This window comes from Sminthopsis crassicaudata, chromosome 6 (assembly GCF_048593235.1).
Source record: "Sminthopsis crassicaudata isolate SCR6 chromosome 6, ASM4859323v1, whole genome shotgun sequence".
NCBI lineage: Eukaryota > Metazoa > Chordata > Mammalia > Dasyuromorphia > Dasyuridae > Sminthopsis > Sminthopsis crassicaudata.
In genome coordinates, this window is record NC_133622.1 from 37,505,112 (window position 1) to 37,528,304 (window position 23,193).

A 23,193-nucleotide genomic window follows, 5' to 3' on the forward strand; every position below is an offset into this window, starting at 1 on the left:
AGAGGCAGCTGCACTCAAAGCAGACCTGGGCTGACTGGTGCACAGATTTTTATCTAGCTTATCTATTGAATATTATTAAATCACATATCACAAACTGGTTGCTTACTTTTATTAAAGTGAAATTTTCATTACTAAGCCAATATTTCATGGGAACCTAACTTTCACAAAGATGATTCTGATAACTAAAATGAGAAGCTTTATAAATATTCTTTATTATTTCTAAGAATATCAGACAAGAACTGGAACACAAGAGTTTTTTACTTGCCTTAGAAATATACCAAGAAAATGAGAATAAGACACTTACCTGTGCATCTGTGTTATTTCTATACATGTTATCACCACCACCAAATGTCCTCTTGCAATTGTCTAACCACTACGGGGAAAAAAAAAAGCCAAGTAACATTGAGTAAGAGGAGCTTCTCCCACACGGTACCCCGCAGGCTGCGGACTGTAGGGACACCGTCACTGTAAGGTGCTTACCGTACCTTCTCACAACTCTCTCAAGTAACTATTACTGTATAGCTTGATGGAATTTCATCTTACTGAAGAGGAAACTGGCTCAGAGAGAAGAAAAGTGACCCACTCGGTGGCTAGGAAGGACTGGAGGTCGGGGCTTCCTGACTTCAAATTGAGCATGCTTTCCATTCTACTGTAGGATTTGGTATATATGAAAATATTCTGTGCTCTAGAGATGGACTGATAATTATTGCTTTTCTTTAACTGCTGTCAACTCACTCAAGCTGGATAATGCATCAACAACTATACTGCTACTTTTTTTTCCTTGTTGAATTGCAATAATGTTCATCCATCTCAGGATAAATAATTATAACTGTTTCTCTAAAAAAATTGAGAGGAAGTAAAGCTCATTTAGATACATCATTTAACGCTTTATAAAGTGCTCTTCTTTTAATAGCCTTGGGAGACTGGTAGTACAAATATTATAATTTATATTTAGCAGATAAGAAAACCCAGGATCAGAGAGGTTAAAATGACTTTTTCCAGCTGGGGTCATGTACAATGGATACAGTGAAAAGACCAGTTTTCTGACTGACTCCAAAGCAAGTGATGACTACTATGACAGATAACCTCCCCAGCTGAAAAGCTCTTGAGAAAACAGCATTAAAATCTACAATTTTCAGGAAAGTGGTTTCCAATTACTGATTCAAAGAAAAAAAAAATTTTTTTTTTTTAAACTTCAGAGAATCAAGCATATGGGGAATAAGTAAAATTAAGAAGTCCATTAAACTTAAGGAACAGCATGGTTTTAGATGTAAAAAAGTCACCTTTCAAAGCATGTAAATATGACTTCATTCATTTGGTTAAAAGGTTTTTCCTCAGAAGTCTGTGTTATTTTTCATAAAACAAACATCACAATTATCTTAATTTTATTTAGAATAAATATTTTTTAAAAATCAAATAAATATTTTATCTTTAGAATGTGAAAGATTGTTTAACATGAGTAAAATAAAGCTGACTAAAATTTTATTTTAATTTTATTCAGTAATAGCAGGGTAATGTACACATTGCTGAGACTGAAGTGCCAGTTCAAACATGGTAAAGCTTTTTTGACCGTGGCTCCCTCCAGACATAGGTCGGTAAACAGTCCACTTTGCCTCTTTAGATTTCATTGGAAATCTTCCTGACCTATATCTAACCTTTGTGAGATGTAAGACTGGGAAATGAAAAATGTGGTTTCTCATCTGGTCAATTTAATAAAGGCTACTGAATGAATTAACCAGGTCTGTTTGCTTATCAGAAGTGGAATTCTCTAAACACTGGTGTCACTTTCAATTAGTGACACAGAATCCAAGATCCATTTTAAATCTAGTAACAAAGAAAAAAATCATGGGTGTCAAGAAACATTTTAGCTTAAAAAATCAGATACAGACCTGGATCATTCTTTTCTATGCAGTGAGTGCACTTTTTTTTTCCTGCTCCTAAAGTTAGGCACATGTAACACATTATTGCTTAAGGAAAATGTATTATCAAATGTAATAGGAGGAAAAAATGTTAGCCGTCAATTTTCACTGGGTAGATTGGTTCAGTCCTATGTATATATTAAAATGTGTAAAACTATTAGAGCAAAATTTCAAGGCATGGAAAAAACCTTTTATATTTAGCTGAAATACTTTAATGATCAACAAAAAGTAACATTTTCGACCTCCATCTTAGCTTACAATTTGAAAAGAATAGAAAATGAGGCTTGATTTCAGTTATTTCAAAAGAGTGCTTTTGACCAGATTGGACCTCTACCCCAAACATTCAGAATGAAGTGGTCCTTGGGCTATTTTCTGACAGCATCACTGAAGAAAAACATGTTGTGCACTCCTATTGAGATAAGGCTGACAGAAATTATTGTCAAATGCCATCCAGTAGATTTCTTAATATCTGCCTGCACAGCAGACATCTATCACAAGATTACGCATTATCTTTATTCATAGACTGCTTTCTAACAGAATCACGATGCTAGGGGTAGTCTTTGTTTTTGTGTTTTAAATCTATCACTACTAGCAAATATACAAATAGTAAGAGTTTTAAATCTCTTAAAAAATCATGTTTCCTGCACCCCAAAATAATTTCAATCCTACATCGCCTGTTCAAAATACATACATGCATTATATTCTCATTACGTTGATTCTTGTTTTGCCCTTTCCTTCCCTACCCCCCTTCCCCCCTCGCACTGGCCCCAGGCCCTGCCATGTCACGAGGTGATTTGAGTCTGGCAGATGCCAGGGAGGGATTCAGCTAAGCCCTGGGGAAAATGACTCGGTGACCACAGGCAGGCCACTTAAGCTCTCTGGGTGGCTTATTTGGGGTTGAATTAGATGATCTCAACATTCCCTCCCAGCTCCAGATATATGAGCTGATACAAGAAAAGCTTCTACACTATGGGCACTGAGGAGAATGTGGAAAACAGCTGGGTGCTGCCTTGCAAAGTCAATTCACTAAGTCTCTTACTATGTCAGGTGCTCAAGATTTCAATCAAATCTCTTTATTCAACACATTCCCTAATCATGTTGATGTCTGCTTAAAAAAAAAAATCAAGTAACTATACTTCCAGAACTACAAATGTACAGAATCTGAGCAGCATTAGGCCATAACACAACACACTAGAATATAACTGCTACTTCCCTTCTAAAAGAAGAATGATATAAAACTGTCTCAGGTCAAATAGGGAAGGAACACATCCTTAGGAAATCTAAAATTGTACCTTAGAGTCTAGATTCAGCTGCACCCCTGAAGCTGTTATAGATTACTACAACTCCAGTGGCTCCTAGACCTGGAGGATCAGATGTCAAATCCTTTGCCCCTTCTTCCCTTTCCATCTTCTTCCATAAACTCTACAGCCCAGTGATGTCTCCAGACTGTTCTTGCACCAGACATTCCACCTCCTGATTCAGTGCATTTTTCCTGGCTGTCTCCTGGCCCTGGCATTCTGTTCTCTTACTCTTCCAAAGCTTCCTTCAAGTTGCAGCTAAAATCTCAATTTTTCTAAGAAGACTTTCTCGATCCTACTTAATGCTAAGTGCTTTCCTTTGGAGATGATCTTCAATTTATTGTGTCTATATTGTTTCTGCACAGCTGTTTGTACACTATAAGCTCCCTGAAAAAAGGGAGCTTTTGACTTTCTTTTTATCCCTAGTACTTAGGACAGTGCTTGGTACAGAGCTATACCCTATGAACACTCTCAGATGTTAGTAAGACCTAGAGGGAAGTCTCTGGAACATGAGATGATTTATCAATGAAAAGGACAAAAATTAACACAGAATCAGAAAGCATATGGATAGTAATTGGCATTAGTGGAGAGATGACCCACATTGGTGAGATCATAGGAGATAATGAAGTACTGAAAAGGCCATGAGTCAGTAATATATGATATCAATCTTTCTCTTAGTCACACATACTGGGGAAATGCTCACAATCCAGGAGTACTACTATTATTGAGAATTTCATTTTTGTTAAATATTCTGCAAGTCACATTCCCTCCTTTAATCAAATGAGATATATTTGTCAAGGACTTAGCACAATATCTTCTGTATGGCACTAAAAAATGCTTATTGCCTTCTCTCTCCCTTTTAAGGAGTTTATTTCCTCATTCTCAGCTATATAATTACCAAGCAAGAAGGTAGTTATCCTGCACTATTATATATGTACCTTTTAGGAGGGTACTAGAGTAGTACTTAGGCATTAAAAAGGCCTAGCTTGGAGGCTGTTCAGTTACCAAAGCTTAGGTATCCCCTTAGTGTACCCAAGTAAATTGGCAAAGGGAATATGTTCAAAAAGCAGTAAAGACTCAAGAGATTAAAGTCTAGACCTAATATCCAAGCTATTTTGCTGCCCTTTAAAATTTATGGCCAAAGACACACCAACAACTACCTTTGCTGTTACAATAAAATATGCTGCTTGAAATGAGTCACCTGTTCGGCTGCTTCTCTTTTGGCATTATACGTATCCAGATGTTCTTGCAATTCCAACACGCTGAACTTTAGTGTTTCTAGCAAACCACATGACATCAACTGTAAGCACAAAAAATTACTTTTACATGGTTGGCCAATTTAAGAATAATCATAAAATTAAACATTTGTAGCTGAAGGAGTATCAGAATTAAGGGAATCAACTTTGATCTGGAGACTAGAAAGGACTTAGCTAGTAGCTGCCAGCTTTTCAATTTCCTTGGACAATCTAATGTGTGGCAAGAATGTCCATGAATAGAAGAATAGCCCCCAGGAATTTAATCCCACCTCTATGTTCAAGCACAAGATTTTGGAATTCCTATTTCTGACGGAGCCACCAACTATCTAAGTTGCACACGGAAATTTCCTCAAAGTATGGTTAGAAATGGAAACTGAGGGCATCAGATATTCCATGCCAAAGGAGTCAAATCATATGAGGAGTGAGATAAAAAATTCGATCAAACTGAGAAGTCTAAAGTCTGAAATGGGAAGAGAGGTACCAGAGAACTGAATTTCTGCTGCATTATCATAATTTATGAAAATGAAGTTGGCGAAATAGGTGCCTTAAGGCAGGCACTGATTCTTATTGTGAATGACCTAAAGGTCAGATACAGGGCATGGGAACATAGGATAAGAATGCTAGGTACTATTTGGGAGTAGGGACAGAGAATAATATATAAAAGCAAATGCAGGATGGCAAAGACAAATTTTACCTAGGATTTACCCTAGCATATCCACTCATTTCCCCCTTCAAAGTACTGAGAAGAAGTTCTATGGAGGACCATTTTAGAGTCCTTCCAGGATAAGATACTGTACCATAGGAGAATAAACACTGGTCTGGAAGTAAAAAAAATTGCATGGTGCACTTAACTTTGCAATGTGACTCTGGACTTTAATAATACCTACTTATATGCCAATAAAATAAAAACAAAAATAAAAAGATTCCCTATCTCTAGGTTACTAATATTTTCTCTTAAAAACAACATATATACAAAATCTGTATGAAATAAATACAAGGTAATCTGGGGAAGTAACCATTAGCAACTAATGTAATCTGAAAGGGCCCCATGGAAGTGGTGGAAGATGAGTTAAATCTAAAAATGGCAAGATAAAGATATATCTTGACTTCTCTTCCTCCCCCCATTACAAAGTACTGTTATTGCTTTCTAAGATTTTTCATTACATGAAGTTTTAATCCTTTATATTAGGCTCAGTTGTATCACTTTACCGTTTCAGCATCCACAAAGACTGTTGGGCATTCTGAACACATCATCATTACTTCCAATGAACTTTTAAACTTTGTTCCAATTCGTTGGAGACTCTCACCAAGAAAATTGATTGAATCATTTGTTATAGCCCCAAATTTTCTTTGAATGGTCTAGAATAAAACACACAGAGGAAACTAATTATAAACATAATACATAACAAATATCCTTCCATCTAAATCTTTAATTTTATTAAAAACTAAACTTCAAATTCCACATGTTTAACATATGTTAGATTGCTTGCGGTCTAGGAGAGGGGGGAGATGGGAAGGAAGGGAGAAAATTTTGGAACACAAGGTTTTGCAAGGGCGAATGTTGAAAACTATCTTTGTATATATTTTGAAAATAAAAAGCTATTATAAAATTTTTTTGAGAATAAAATTTACTTTCCTCTTAAAAAATTAAATTTCATAGTTCTGAAAAGTAAATTTTAAAGCTTTTAAAACTACATTTTTGAAAACAAATAATACCAAAGAAATCAGAATATACATGCTTGTTTACCTGACTATGTCTGGGTAGTCCTGAAGAATCAAGAACCCCTAAGCTAAAAATATACATGGAGTGCAGAGAGGAAAAGCCCACCTCCTGGGGGCCCATATCACTTCTGAATCTCTCAGCTACACTAAACCGAAATCATTCTTTGTTGTTTCCAACCATGAATCTTGTTCCTGCCCTCTGCCATTTCTGAGTACCGGGGTTCAAAAAGTACACTGACAACTTGGGGATTGTGTAGAGAAGTGCATCAGGACAGAGAATGGCCTGAAGTGATACAGAGTCCACGGTCAGAACTTTAACCCACCCATATACCTTCCATGGCCACGGAGTTAGTTTAATCAAGACGGTCTTAGGAATTGGCCTATCTTAAGCCAGACCTAACCAAGTACGAGGTCACCGTCCCACTGATAAGCACACCAGTTAGTTCTCTACCTGGCCCTTCCCCAAGTCCTCCCCAACTCCCTAGGTCCTGCTCTTATTTTCCTTCCTTTCTCTCTAACTTCCAAAGTCCAAGCTATTGGAAGCATCTTGCTTAAACATATGTGATTCAGCCTTGCTTGGTCTTATTTGATTACATTCCTGATCCTTTCCCCATAATAAATGGCATCCTTTGTGGCTGTGATAAATGTCTCGTGAATTCTTCATGTTCGAACCACTCTCCCACTTAGTAATATGGCACTTTATATTATACTTCTTCACTAAGTTCATGACATATGAGGATTGGCTGAAGGAGGCAGGGCTTAGAAGGCAGAATCAGGAATAAGGGAGGGGGAGAATACAGAGAGGCAAAGATAAAAAGAGGAAGAGACCCTGCTAATGGTGACCATACTGAAGGGTGGGTGATGGGATAGAGCAGATCAAGTTGTGAGAAAGTCAGAGGAATGGAGTGAGAAGTTACTCTAGGTATCTGAATGTTGAAATTCATTTATCTAAATATACAAAATTTTCAATGGCAAATTTCTTTTAACATTGTAAAAAATCTATAATGATAAACAACACTTAAGAAGAACAAAGATTATACAGATATAAGCAAGCTCTCTTGTATTATCAGTCTCTATAGAATCTGAGAACTAGAAGCTCACTTTCTAAACAGAGGAAAACCAAACCTCAGATTATACTGATTAAAATGTATAATGCTGCTATCAAGGTTAAAAAAAAGAAAAAAATTAGCATGAATGAAAAAGCAAAGAAAATTGGGGCATCTACAGAAAGGAAAACAATCAAAAAAGCCTGGAGGTAGGAGAACAGAGCAATCAAAAGGAGAGCAGGTTTTTAAAATTACAAATACAAAATTCGTTTTAATTCCAGTTAAGGAAATTTATAGTGCAGATGAACTATATTAGAGGAAAAAACCTAAATGAATTAAGCTAGCATTTAAAGAAGTTAGGAAGAAAAAGTAGTCCAAAGGAAAGGTAGAAAAAAAAATTATGATTAGGACAAAAAAAATCAAGACAGACCATGATAGAATAAATAAATAAATAAATAAATAATCCCCAATGTAGAGAAATGTCAAACAGGTAATATAGCTAAAATTTACTTTAAAAATTCAAAGAAGGGAATGGGCTCAAATGATTGACAAAGGCCCAAAAACTGGTAGCAGAAATTTAGTGATGGATTAGACTGGAAGGATTGATAGGTCAAGATACCATTAGGAGAGCTTGTTTTCCTGAGCTAAAGCCCAGAGAACAAACTGTGCCCTGAGCTTGGCAGAAGAACCATCACTTTGTGCTTGTAATGGCCATATGAAGTGAATCAGGGTCCTGCTTGCTATTCAAGACTGGAAGGTCCTAGCCACCCCAACCCTGGTTCTACATACTGCTCAACAACCACAAGGCTCCACGACTCTAATGATCCAGAGAACTGTTTACTCGAGACCCAAGAATATCTGTTTGTGGTTTTCATGCTTAAAAACCCTACCTTCGCCCTAGGTGGATGAGCCCCTTTTCTTAGGAAGGAGGACTTGGCTTGCAAGCTGTTTCCATCACCATGAAGTTAAAGTTCTGTTTGATTCCTCATTCTCCAGTCTCTAGCCCACTCTGTTGGCTCTGGCCACCCGCAGATTAGAGGCCAGTTCATCAGGCTGACAGATAGGTAGAAGTAGAAAGGGCATTGGGAATGGGGCACTGGATAAAGAAAGGCAAAGATACCTGTACTAGACAATTAGGCATTTATTTATATGCTTATTTTTAATGTCAACCTGTGAATAATCTTGAGCCAAACAGAGCAGGCCAGAGATAGGAGAGTCAGGTATCAAATAAAAATTTAATTTCCGAGTCAGGCAAATGAGACTTGCAAGCAGAGGTTCCCCTGAGGAGAGGACTTATGTAGCTGGGAAAAGGGCAGAGTTTAACAAAAATCACAAGTGGAATGGACTGTGACAATCATTTTTAGATTATGAACTGCTGTCCCTGTGGCAGGTTCATGCACCTTTGGATCCTGTGGGAATAGCATTTCTGTTCTAAGTTTTGTGATTATTCTGTAGGATACAGAACTCAAGTTCTGTGAAGGGATCAGGAATGCCAAACCTGGTTTGGTGCAGTTGGCAGTTATTGCCAAGATGGAAGTACGTGGGCTTAGCTCTGCTAAGATTCCCAAGGGAGATAAGAAGGGTAGATATTTCAGGCTTGAAGAACTGCTTGAATGGAATATATGGGATACTTTGGGGGCAAGTTTGGCTGAAATGAAGAGGTCTGATAGTTAGTAAACCTGGAATCATAAGGTTGTGGGCATGCTTCAAGTGCTCAGAGGCATTACCTGGCTCCAGTGGTTGGAAGATTATGGTAAGGTTAGAAGAAATTTCCAGAAAAATCAGTATTTTTATTCAAGAAAACATGATCTCAGGAGAAGAACTAAATTAAAAAAGCAATTAACAACAGTAAGGAAGAACTTTGGAAAGTCCAAACCTCACTGACCTGAAATAACCTGGAGAACACATGGAAAGTAAAAACAGCACAGGATCCATCTGTGTCAGAAAGCATTTGGTTGACATGGCAACGCCAGGCTTCTTCTTCATCATCATATGCTACTGGTTGAAAAGCAGCTATTATGGCAGAAAGAAATGGCGATGGTGGTGGGGATGTCTGGATTTCTGGAAAGCCATCCTGCTCTTCCTCGTCTTGGCTGTTAACATAAATATTAACAATTAATCAAAATGCTTTATAAAAAATATATATATATTTTTTGCAATACATTGCAAGTACTATCAGGGTGATTTAGGTCTTGGGTTCCTAACGTATCCTTCAAATTATTCTCCCTATTTCCTATTTTTCTCATTCCTAAGAACTACAATTAGCATCTTAGGCAGCGATCACTCTCTATCCCTTTATTCTTTTTCTGGGTCCATGTCTGTCTATATTCTATTTTAACTGAAATCAATTTCATTTTTTAAAATTTTAAAAATTATTTTATAATTTTTACTTATTTAAAATTTAAATAAAAAATAGAAAAAGGAAAAAAAAATGCCCTGTGCATAGCAGAACATGAGAGGATTCAAAATATGAGACAATAAATTTCCATTTCAAGAAAGCATATAATAAATACTACACATTATGTTCAGAGCTGTCCATCTTTTATTTCCTTATAGATTTTCTTGTTTGCTGCTGTGCACTTTTTACTTGGTTTTTCCCCTTACCAGCCCCCACCTCTCCCCATGTATGTATGTGTGTATGTGTGTGTATACACACATCTATATACACAATATATAATCATACACATACATACAGACATCTGTTATCATATACATATTATATAAGGCTGTACTATGCTTGTTTATCCTCCATGTCTCTGAAGTAGATAACATTATCCTTCATAAGTACAAGCCATTCCATAGTTTTCAAACTCCACCAGCTCATCATTTTCTATATCACAGCAATATCCCAATCTTGTACTATCTAGTTATTATGAATAGTCTAAAACAATAGTGACTAATATGGCTGACATATAGTATAGTTACTCTATTTTTCTCTTTTGACTAAATCTATTTTAGCTTTAACTTTAATCTGAGACTTACTGATTCTTCTGCTGTATTTCTATCTGTTACCTTGTCTTGCTATTTACTTAACTTACCCTGTTTCAATGACTCCCTCCCTTATCCTCTCCTCCTACCTTTTCCCTTCCTCTTCATTTCATTCCCATTAATCTATACATTCTTTTATACTCCTCCTCCTCTTATCCTATTCCCTCCTTCACTTAGTTTTTTTTTTAAATAAATTTAGAAAACTTTAACCCATGCCCAATGTGAGTGGTACTCCAGAACTACCAGTTTCCTCCATCTAATTCCTCTATTCTTGCTCTCCTATTTCATTCATATAACATGATTACTATTTTTATCTTTTCCTACGTGACTTTGCTTTTTAGAATCACAATCTTACTCTTCTCTTCCCCATTCTTTCCTTTTAAATTACCTAATTACTAATCTTAGACATATATTTGCATTTTCGTATGTATGTATGTATATATATATATATATATATATATATATATATATATATATAAATCAACAGTTTGTCCTTAATGAGTGCTTTGTAATTATTTTAATTTTTTAGCTTATATCGAATTTATTTCATTAAAAGTATCCTATAACCAAATACATTACTAGTATTCATTATCGCCAACTGGGAACTATATTGTGCTGGTTGAAAAGAATTATGAGAAGTGGTTCCCATCTAGGAAGTTTAAATTTTGTTGGAAAGATAAGATACAAACAATCCTGGGATTGTATATAATAAAATATTTAAATTTATTAATTCAAGCTCTAAAATCCATAAGATTTCACAGAACAAGAGAAATCAGTGTAGTTAAAGCATTTTGGGAAAAATTTTTAGAAAAGTTAGGATCTAGGTTGATAATAGAAATGTTAATGTGGTTGTTGACTAATATAAACAAATTATTATTTTTAATGTTTAAAAATAAGTTAAGAGGGGGCAACTAGGTGGCGCAGTGGATAGAGCACCAGCCCTTAGGTCAGGAGGACCTGAGTTCAAATCTGGCCTCAGACACTTAACACTTCCCAGCTGTGTGACCCTGGGCAAGTCACTTAACTCCAACTGCCTCAGTAAAAAAAAAAAAAAAAAGTAATACATACATTCTTCTAAAAAAATTCAAATAAGGCAATTTATGTATTACATAAATAAAAATAAGTTAATGTAGCCAATATTTACTAACACTTTAAAGTTTGCAAAGCATCTTCAATACATTTTCTACTCCGGTCCTCATAATAGCCCTGAATATAGATTACATAGGTGTTAGTAAGTAGGTTATATAGGTGTTAGTATCCTCATTTTAAATATGAAGAAAAATGCAAGTCTTAGAAAATTGTGTCTTGCCCATAGATTCATAGTTTTTAAAGAGTAAATTTCAGGTCTAGCACTTTGTTTATTAAATTAAGATGAAGGGTATATGTTATGCAAGAACAGCAACGATCTTTCATGTGTGTACTAAGTAACAGATACAATATTTATCAGTAATTACCATAAGAATACCTAACATGTTCTATAGATAGCTTATTGTTTTTCCTAAGCAAAGATATGAAAATATTGATAAATGAATACCACACTATAAAAAACTATACTCTTAAAAAAAGAAATGTTCAATCATAGGAACAAATAGGTTGGAAAAAACTTCAAAAGAATTAAGTAGATGAAAAGGCAGGAAAGTTTTCTAAGAAATGAGAAAATACAAAATGCCATAGTTACATATATACGTCTTCTTTTTCTTATACTATAAAGGAGTTGATTCTCACCTTGACAAGCCTGAGAAATCAGCTTCCTCTTCTTCACATCTTTCATCCAGCTCTTTCAAGGCAAGGGTAACGTCCTCTTCACACACTGATTCAGGAGAGCTTTCAAGGACTGGGGGCTCTGCGATTTCAGTTTCTTCCAATTCAAGAATTTCTTGACACATGAGAGATTCTTGCTGTTCTTGCATAACATATGACCCTTCATCTTCAAAAGCCATGCTAACATGTTCATCTTTTAATAATGAACTTCCATCCTGTAAGCAAGCAGAGTTTTCATTACTTTTAAAACATTTTAAGAAAGTAAATTCATGACAATTTTCATGTTCAATCTAACCTAACAAGCATTTGTTAAGTGCTTACTATGTATAAGACAATGTATGGGGCCCAGCTGGTAGATAATAAAAACCAATATCTGCTATTGAATTCTCCTTTTTTCTAGAGGAAATGTAAAATAAACGGTCCTGATGACAGCCCCCTTCTCTTCTGATAGTTATTTCTTTATTCATACAATTTTACTTAGCATATCTTTATATTATAAATAAACTATAGTTATAATTTTAATTTTATATTACTGGTTCTAATTGAGGGGATCTCTAGTTCAATCACTTAAACTTTTTTAATCTCCATTTTTTTTTTCATCTGTAAAATCTGAGTGCTGGACAAGATATTCCCTTTAAAATGTACCTGCAATCTTATGGCAATAGAAATATTATGTCTTCTGATATTCCATTACTTTGATTATAACTTGAAAGTAAAGGTTCTTTTACCACCTTAAGTCTTATAATTTCAGCCATATGGTTAAATAGTTTCTAGTCATTGGATTTGTTTTGAAATTTTCCTTATCGATGCCCCCAGGAAAAAAAAGTTATCATGTAAGACATTCAAAAATTAATCGAACTGAAAGTTCATTTATCTAATAAGGTGAATACTAAAGGGAAAATGTAGTCCACATGCCAAACCCCAAAAAATATCATCTAGTATAAAATGTATTCAAACTTCTCTCTTCCAAAATTAAATGATATAACTTTGTATGGCATAATTTTCCAGAGCCCCAAAGGGCTATCATTAATGAAGCATACATGATACTTTAAGGCTTACTATATATTTTGCAGACATTATCTCATTTGTACTTCCTAATGATCCAATGAGATTCTACAGATCTACGTGGCATTACAATTTTCCTAGTAGATATTTCAACCACACAGTGAATATTTTGAACTGAAATTCCTTAAGCATTTCAAGTTCTGGATGTCAAAACTAAATCCAGTATCTTTACTTCCAAATCTGCTCTTCTTTCAGTTTGTAACAACTTCAAGGCTATCTATATGTGACTTCTCACTCTTCCTTCCTCCATAGACCTAATACATCCCTCGTTCTCTTTACTGTAGTCTTTGATGGACCTTTACCAGGCTAGTTCCCCTAGAAGTCCTTTTAATATCACCCTTTCCCATCCCTCTAGTGCAACTTCCTGCACAATTATCTCCTATCTTTGATATTCAATCTTTCTTCATCTACTCACTCTCTTCCTTCCCACTTCCCTATCAGAAAAAATAGAAAACACTTAAATATAGATAGTTACTTATATTTAGTTATATATAATTGAAAATTTTTTCTTCAATTAAGTAATATATTATTTTAATTATTCATTTTAAAATTATAGTCACTGTTTGCACTCTGAATTTGCACTCTGAAAATCAATATTTTTTTTAAAAAAGTATCTCAATCAGTAAAGGAACTTCAGTGTCTTTACTACCTGTTACAAAACACTGTTTGATTGTGGGCACTCTGAGCACTAGATTCTTAATCTACAAAATGAATGAACTGAACTTAAACTTTCCATGATCTTCCCCTTTCACTTTTAAATGTCTATTTTGGATGATCTTCCCCTTTCACTTTTAAATGTCTATTTTGGAAATGCAAGTGCTTGTTGAAACTATTTATACCAAGAGTTAAAAAACTTCAACAGGGAAAAGTGGTATAAAAGTAAATGCTTTAAAAGTCCACAAAGCAGGAAAGTTTTCTACAACTTTGGAGCTTTAGAATGAAATAATATAAGTTTCCTAATACTCAGTAAGGAAATTCCCTCTATCAATGCAGATTAGTCTGGGGTAAGGGAAGTTGAGTGAGCAACCCATGATGGCATAGCAAATTAAGTGCCAGAGCCAGGACCTAAATCTAATTCTATCTGGATAACTTACTTTGCCACTACTTTTCAAATCTAAGCTTAGCAACTACTGGAAGGAATATGAGTGTCCATTAGACACTCTAGATTACTATATCATCTATTTTATGAAGAGCTAATGAGCATTAGACATTTTATTTATGAACAAAATTATTTTTCCATTTCAGTGGAAAGATTATATATCACATGCATAAACATATTAATATTTACATATATACACACTTATCTATAAAGCTTTTATCTCAGTTAAGATAGGTAAGGATATATAAGGTTATAAGAATAGGGGACAGAGACATGATTTTATTAGTATAGGGAAACTGCTTGGTGAGAGCACTCAGAATGATGAGAGGGAAATGAAATACCCATATCACTCAGCTAGGAAAGATCAGAGGAAGGACAAGGACTTGGATAGTTTGGGCTTCAGAGCCAGCTTCCTATCCATTATGCTTTGCTGCCTCCTCTTTCAGAGGCAAAGGGCCTATTATTATTATTATTTTTTTAAAGTAATACAAGTAAAACAAAAGGTTTTTGTTGTTGTTTTCAGTAAAGAACTTCCTGGCTATGTGACCCTGGGCAAGTCACTTAACCCCAATTGCCTCTGCCCCCCCCCAAAAAAAAAACTCAGCTCAGGCATTTCCCTACTTCTCCCCTGGCTATATTATTTGGGGGCTTTCTCTGATTGATTTTTTCCATCATGCCCCAGTCAGTAATCTCCTTACAGGATAACCTGGTCATCACTAAGAGCTCAATGGCCATTAAGCACCAATCCCATCATCATGCTCTGCCTCTCCAAGGGTGGGACCTTGAACTCCAAATCTCCACTGAAAGAGAGGGTTCAGCGAAGAGCCCGAGCTTCTCAGTGGATTACATTGCTCTGAGACTTCTCCGCTATCCCAGCAGAACCCCCAATAGCCTTGGATTTTATCTTCTCCTGTTAAGATTGTAAATTCCTAGGGGGCAGGCCTTCTTCCTCTATATCCTTCTCTCTCACATTTGTATCCCCAGCACTTAGTAAAGAGTCTGGTACAGAGCAGATGCTTTTTTTGGGGGAATAATAATAGCAAAGTAGAGATCTCCAAACAAAAATATACTAATTACTTTACCAAAGATGGATCTCGGGTAAAGAAGTGAAGCATAACACTACTCAATAAATCAGAGGATACCTTTTAAATTTTATGTCCCAAATGACCTACTTAATAAACCAATTAGTTATGACAATGTCATTTTGGTAATACCTGAGAGAAAATAAGATTTTCTAATATTTAGAAATGCTTTTGCAAGTTTACTACACTGAAACCTATAATGGCACAAGATTTATTTAGAATTTCACCTTTATGTTCATTCTCACCTAATGAGTATAAAAAAGCTACAGTAACTACATTCTAAAAATTAATTATCTACAAAAGTCAAAAAAGCAGCTAAGATACTCACATCTTTTTGTTCAGTCATTAGCTTGAAATCTGGCTTACTTCTCACAGGCCTTTCCAAAAAACATAATACTAGGCTTCCAAGGTCCTTTTTAAAGGATTTGATTGCACCAACTGCTAACACAGCTGGCCTGAGGTTTTAATCCCAATCATAGCACCAATCAATAAACCCAAACACAAAGCAAAAAGGAACAAAGCAGTATTTTTTTTTTAAAGAAAATAAAGTGCCGTAGAAAGATGATCACCACCTCCAAGAAAGCATTTCATACATGAACTTAATGTTATTCTGCACTACAAAATGCTTATTGAAAACACTTGCAATTATTTTTAACCTGTGGATTGTTTCTTGAAATATAGCAAATCAGTTTTGAGATATTAACAAAAATTTTAATTTAAGACATTCCCACAGGTTAGAAATACTGAAGACAAATTAAATAATCAGTGTAACAGCTCAAAATTCTTTGAAAAGAAAGGAGAGTAGTTGGAGAGTGCTAAGGAGAGCCCCGATCAGCCATGCGCCAGCCCGCCTGTCTCCCCACCTCAGGCAGCTGGCTGTTAGCATTGTCTAGAGAGGCCTCCATGCCGGGGCTGTCCACTCGGATGTGAAGGACTTCTTCCAGGGCGACGCTGCTGGCTGAATCTTGGCACTGAACGAGGGAATCTGGGTGGTCTGGCATTTCATCTAGGGCGGACTCATTGGTTAGCTAAGAGGACGAGAAAAAGCAAAATGGTGGTAAACGTGGGAGCTGATGACGGGTCTGAAGATTGTAGGAAATCAAACTGACCCTGAATATTGTGTTGCTTGGGTTAAAATAGCTGTTGCAGCAATTTCTTGAAATTTTTTCATTTTAAAATCAACCATGACAGCTATCAGTAACATATTCATGGAAACATCAGTAGATCCCTTCCCCACCCGCCCCAAATAGCCCTAAATATAAGCAAAACCTATCTAATACAAATAGTGAAGGGAACTCCTTCTTGCCTCAGGGTAGACTGGCACCTTCACTTCCACTTAACAAGCCTGGACACTTAGGGGTAAAGTGACTTTGCCATGTGCCAATGCTAGGAACTTGTGGGAGGCAAGCCTCCCAGCTCTGGCTCTCCTGCAGAGACTACTACAGGGAAACTAGGTGGGCCTGTGGTCCTCAGAGACCCTCTATCTCCAAGACCAGCTCCTGTGAAGCATCCTTGAGGCCTCCAGCTTGGAGGTTCTGAACTTTTCTTGTGTCACAAACCCACTGATAAAGTTTTAAACCCTTAGCAGAATAATATTTTAAAATAACTGAAAGAAATATTAAATTCCAGTTAGAGTATACTGAAAATAAAGATGTCCTAATTTTTTTCTCCTCCTTTCGTGTTCACAGCTATCTCTGCTTAAGAACTCCTACTTTTGTCTTTCCTTCCTTATAGCAATGCTTTTGATCTTTTTCATGTACTTTTATGTCAATTCTGTATAGTGGTTCTTTGTGAGAATGATGTTGTTAATGTGTAAGCTTCAAGAGTGCAGACACTATGTTATCTAATTGTTTTTGCCTCAGGGATCTACACACAATGGACGCTTAATGAATATTTGCTGAATTTTTTTACAATTTCTCTTTTGAACTTCTGTCCAGAATTCTGCCCAATAAGTTATCTCTCCTGGCTTTATGTCACTGAGAAACATGGTAGTCAGGGCTACCAAGCCCTTTAGCCTTGAAGTCATAAATGAAGAGGGAAAGTGGCACTTGTACTGCACTTTTAAGTGTGTGATGTACTCTAGAGACAGAATCTTATTTGAGTCTCCTAACTTTATGAGACGTTATTTATAAGACCCCCATTTTACAGAAAGCTCTGAGAGATTAAGTGCTTTGGCTAGGGTCCCAAAGTTAACAAGGATCAGTAGCAAGGATGGTAGGTTTTATGTCCTCTACCCTGCTGTCAATGAGTGAATGGAAAAAAGAAGAGGAAAAGGAGAGGTGTGGGGAGGAATGGACAGCTAACCTACTGCTGTTACTAAAAAGAATGATTCAAAACTCCCATATGGCAATGAGAGAGATATATAGTTTTACCATAATATTTCATAGCTGACTTTACTCTGATGAAATCAAATGAAGTTTATATATATATATATAAAGAGGTCAGCTTGCATACAGTCAAGATCTAAGGAATTATAAATGATAAATGTAAGGGTCGAAAGGACAGACTGGGAAGCCAAGGCCCAGAAGTACAAGGGTGACCCAGGCTCACAAAGGAAGAAACAGAGCCAGGATTTGCATCCAGGCAAAGTTGAGATTTACCATCTGGGAACGGGATAGTATCTGGCTTGCTGTCAGGGCTGCCTCCTCCTCAGAGGACTCATCAGTATCTTCTTGATTGGTCAAGTTGAGGCTGGGCGTGCTGCCAGAGTACTGACATTCCTGAAGGGAAGGTGTGTCCCCTTTGTCAATGCTGTCCAGCGAACGTCTACGGACTCCCCAGTTGAAATTGTCCATACTTTCACCCTGTAAAACAAGACAATTAGTTATTTTATAACCACTTTAGAAAAATTTAATATTTGGAAAACATGTAACAAGTAGAAATATCACCAAAAACATTATAAACAGAGTTTCAATCAGCCCTTTAAATTTTAAAAAATGGTATCATATTGTTAAGTGTTTGTATTTAACTGGATCAAAACATGGTTGATGACCTATAGTTAACTTTAGACAAAGCAGAATTCTCTGAACCTTCTATATGTTATGATTTGGGACAAGCTAATTCTAATGTCTAAGCCATATATCTGCACTAAAACACAAACATAAAGAGACTATGCAAGTACAGACAGACACATCACAGATGACAACAGATTAAGCAGCCCCTAGACCAGGCTGCAACTTACCTGCAGCTCCTGGTTAGCAAAAAGGAAAACACACAGAATTAGAAAAACGAAGACAAACATTTAAAAACAGTCTCTAACTTGGGGAAAATGATTTCTGATTTGCCAATGGTTAAGACTGATTCAAGCTCTGGATTCAGCACCAGCATGGCCAGCCAAACCGCTTTCTGTACAATCTTGTGTGGAAAAGTCAGAGACAAACACTTGGAACAACATTTCTGTTTGGCTAAACATATAGAACAGTAGATTTTTAAAATACTAATTGCACACATACCTACTGCTTTGTGATGAAATATTATAATGATTAAAACTGTCCACAGTCAAAAACAACATACAGCGTTTACAATTTAATGCTGTAGAAAGACTATGCCTGATTTTTAGAAGTCATTGCCTGTGTCCCTTTAAATATCTGATGATTGAGATCCCAACCATCTATAGATAACCTATTCCTATTTCCAAAAGAAAATGTAGGAAATCACAATTCTTACAATTTCTCTAAAGCCTTGCAAAAACAAATTACACCATTAGTCATATTTTATACTATATAATCTTAATATATATATATGTGATAATAATTGTTAAAAAGATCCATTTCTAGATGTTAACAGTTGCATTCTTTGTGATTATTCCATGTATAGGTTCAGCCTGCCTAACATTGTCAACTGGTTCAGGGTGACTGGAATGATTTGCAGGAGGGTCTTGTGACTCTTTCTGTTAACAATCTTAATTCAAACTGCTCTGGGTCTGGGCCTTCTTAGATTTGCAGGAGGCTTCATATAAGAGCAGTTATTTCAGGCAGACCTATTCATATTTTGGAAGGCAACTAGAAATTTGGTTTTCTCTTCAGGATCTTTTTTTTTTTTTTTTTTTTTTTAATAATGACATAACGGTAACAGATCTAGAAATACAACAAATTTCTTTATTCCTGCATTTAAAGTCATTAAAGAAATTCTCCTACTCTACAGTTTCTTCAAAATCTACTTTATCCTTAGAGCATTGTTTGTTGGGGGAGATAGTGATGGAAATTTAATTTATGAATCTCTTTGTTTGTTTATGTAAATCCTCACATTTGACCTAATATTACTGAACTAGAAAACAAACAAACAAAAAAAAACCCAAACCAAAACAAATTACAAAGCAATGGAAGGATTAGTAATAGTGATGGGGAAAGTACATTCTGCTTTACAATAGGAAGTATTAGTTGAATTTCCCATGCTATGTAATACACTTTTTAATAAAAAAAACTTCTGAGGACATAAGAAGCTTTATAGCTAAAGTATCTTAAAAGAAAAAGCTTCCTGGACAACAACAATTTGAAATTTGAGGGGAGATAGCACCATGATAAGAAAATAACTGGGAATGTTATAGGGAAAGATATTCAGTGGTTTACCCCTGAAACAAGTTCAAAAAGAGAAGGCAGAAGATGACAATGGGGACATCTTTATATATGAATAATTTTTTAAACAGCATGTAATATTGCCAACAATTAGAATCATAACATTATTCTCTTCTGTTGAGCAAGAATTTGAATAACTTAGGACAATTACTTAAATATACATATAAAGTTGAATAATGAATTATTTGTGTGAGAGTTTGGGGGCTATATTTTTTAATGATCTTGCAGTTAGAAGGTTAACATACAAATTTTTCAATTTTTAAAAATAAATTTCAAAGCTTAAAATGTCTGTTTTGTTTAAAAATCTGTTTCTCCACTTTGAAGTTAACTGTATGCAATACTTAAAATCCACATGATGGGGCAATTAGATGGCACAGTGGATAGAACACTGCTGCTAAAGTAAGGAGGACACGAATTCAAATCCAGCCTCAGATACTTAATACTTTCTAGCTGTGTGACCCTAGGAAAGTCACTTAATCCCAGCTGCCTCAGCCAAAAAAAAAAAATCACATGAGAAGTTTCTATTTCAATTTTTATCCATTACGAATAATAAAATGCCTATACAGTGAACTTTTACAAAGGACAGACTGGGTATATTCTTAGTTCTCAGACAATTTAAATGTTGAAATACACCAGCATCGACAAGAGATAACCCAGATTCTTACCTCTGCATCTTCCAGCTCAACATCTAAAAAGTCAAAATCCTTAAAAACTCCAAATTGTTGTTCACTGCTGTTGTCCTCCACAGCCACTTCCTCCTCCTGGATGATTTCCTCTGTTGCAGAAATAAGACTAGTCTGTTGGTCTCCAACTTCCAAATCCTCATTAGAAGAAAACACAACCTATAGAGGAAAAAAAAAGAATAATGTTGTGGATTAGAGCCCAAAGCCACTTTACTATCTAAATGGACAATGTCTTAAGAGGCAACTTTTTAAAAAAATAACTTTTATTTATAAGATATATGCATGAGTAATTTTTCAGTACTGATAATTGCAAAACCTCTTATTCCAATTTTTCCCCTCCTTCCCTCTCCCCTCTCCCCAAGATGGCAGGTAGATCAATACATGTTATATATGTTAAAGTATATGTTGAGGCAACCTTTTTTTTTTAACCTAATTTTTGAATTGGCCACAAACTGTTTGTAAGAAACAATCGATTTCCCCCCTCAAATTTAACATCGTGGTTGTAAGTGCATGAAAACAATGGGAAAGAATAATTTCCATTTCTTTGTGTAGGTCATATAATCTAAGAACTCACCGATGGATTCTTTGGGAGACCAGATTCTGGACCACAGAGGGACAATACATTCATTAGCTTCTCTCTTGTTCTTCTCTATGATAAAAAAGCAGAATTCAGTGTTACAAGATGATTAATAAATTTATATATGTGTGTATGTAGTATGTATATACACATACAGAGAGAGAGAGAGAGAGAAAAAGAGAGAGAGAGAGAGAGAAAGAGAGAGAGAGAAAGAGAGAGAGAGAGAGGAAAGAGAGGAAGGCACAGAAGGAGTGAAGGCTAAACCGAGAGAGAATGTAGGCTCTGAATCCCCAACTCTGTTACTTATTATTGGGCCAATTGCTTAACCTTACTGTTCTACATCTATGACCTTACCGTCATCCCTAAAGGTCTTAACCTTGTTTTTAAGCCATTCCCTGATATTGCCACTGTGTATAACTTTAAGGACTACTTGCCATTTGCCTCAGCACTCAATATTTAGGACTAAACAGATTTCTTTCAGACCCTGAAGCTGAACTTGCCTTGATGCTGTTTCTTTCCAAATGGAGTTTGAGTTCCTTAAGAATACTGTTAAGACTGTTTTCTCTTTTAAAAAAATTATTTCCAGCACTTAGCAAGGTAATTGGTATAGAGTCTTCCCTTCTTCTCTTTCTATTTTTTCCTCCCTTTTATTCCCTCCCCCCCTCCCTCTCATGTACCTGGGATAACTGTGGTCTCTTCCAGCTAACAGGCACAAGGGCATTTGAATTTGAACCTGATGAAGTTGAAGAGGTACTTCGAGTAACTGCAATGACTTTTGGTTTCCCATTTCTTCCAGCTGCACTATGTTGATCACCATATTTATTTCCAATAATTGGTGTCTACACAGAAAAGGAATAATAAGCTTGACTCAATTCAAAATTATAGATGTAAATGAAATGTCTGAAAATCAGTTTAAGAAAGATGATATATTTTAATGTTAGATACATATGGTAAAATGATAAAAATGTCTTTTAATGCTTGCTGTTAATTTTTTTGGGGGGTCTTTAAATGAATTCAAAGATGATTCTTCTAAATATTGTTCATAAAATCAGATGGAAAAAATTATCCTTAAGTTTAATATACCAACTTTAAATTCTTTGCTATTTCTAACTTACCATCCAAAGATACTTTATATTTAGCTTTACTACTTCTTGTAGCTTACTTGACTATAAGTATATTAGATATTCTGGAATTCACTTTGTTTCAAGCAAAACATCACCACCACCAAAAAAACCCCAACACTCTTCCTCACTGTAATAACTCACTCAGAAAATACCATAAAGCACAATTCTCCATCTTACCCATTTGCCCATTTCTCTTGACTTTCAGAATTCAGGCAGCAGGATGGCAATGCTAAGCACCATCTCAAAAAGCCCATGTATTCTTGTTCACACACACCTCTCTCACACTTTCTCTCATTAAAAAGACAAAACCAAACCCTACTGACAAGACTATTACTGTATCTTTAGTGCACAGGATTTTAATAATTTTCAATTCCACTGGGGAAAAACTCCCAAATATAAGATGTAAAATTCTGTTGAAAAGAAAATGGGATGTATTTTTCTGTTTTATACTATTTTGATTACATGAAAGAGTTACCTCAGATATATCAAAATGAAAATCTAATGTCTTTCCAGGCAACTCCTTAGAGACATTATTAAAAATTTTTGTGAATGATATTTCAGGAGAACCCATATCACTGCCATAACTCTTAGGGATATCATTGGGGACAACCAGACTTGCAGATCTCGATACCACCAGCTTTAATATGTTGAGAGCTTCTTTCCAGTATGGACTCTAAAAAGAAATAAAAATACACTAGTTAGACATTTTTTTTCTCTTACACCCAGACATGCTGAACAAATATACTAAATGGAATCTAAATAATGTTTTGCTCTTGAAGGATTTCCCAGGGTAGAGAAAAGATGATGAGTCCAGCAGAAATGGGACATTTGGCTCTGCATATACACAAGCACATAAATTTTAAACAGTCAGATACTATAACATGTTATTTATCTCTGTGACATGATAAACTCTTAGCTTTTTAAGTACCCAAACTCTTTTTTCTAAATAGCTAATATTTATATAGCACTTGCTATGTGGCAAGTACTCTACTAAATACA

The 23,193-nt window shown here is 35.6% G+C and overlaps 1 protein-coding gene across 6 annotated transcripts in view; it reads right to left on the minus strand.

Moving 5' to 3' along the window:
* Positions 1-23,193, minus strand: part of FRYL (FRY like transcription coactivator) — a 190,615-nt gene that overhangs the window by 6,561 nt on the left and 160,861 nt on the right. For all 6 annotated transcript variants that reach the window (XM_074276869.1, XM_074276873.1, XM_074276871.1 and 3 more), the window contains 11 exons: positions 22,670-22,867; positions 21,748-21,909; positions 21,068-21,142; positions 20,476-20,652; positions 17,837-18,040; positions 16,100-16,264; positions 11,955-12,205; positions 9,127-9,334; positions 5,683-5,832; positions 4,419-4,517; positions 305-373 (listed from right to left, as the gene is read on the minus strand). In XM_074276869.1, coding sequence (XP_074132970.1) covers positions 305-373; positions 4,419-4,517; positions 5,683-5,832; positions 9,127-9,334; positions 11,955-12,205; positions 16,100-16,264; positions 17,837-18,040; positions 20,476-20,652; positions 21,068-21,142; positions 21,748-21,909; positions 22,670-22,867 — 1,758 coding nt within the window. The remainder of the gene's footprint in view (positions 1-304; positions 374-4,418; positions 4,518-5,682; positions 5,833-9,126; positions 9,335-11,954; positions 12,206-16,099; positions 16,265-17,836; positions 18,041-20,475; positions 20,653-21,067; positions 21,143-21,747; positions 21,910-22,669; positions 22,868-23,193) is intronic.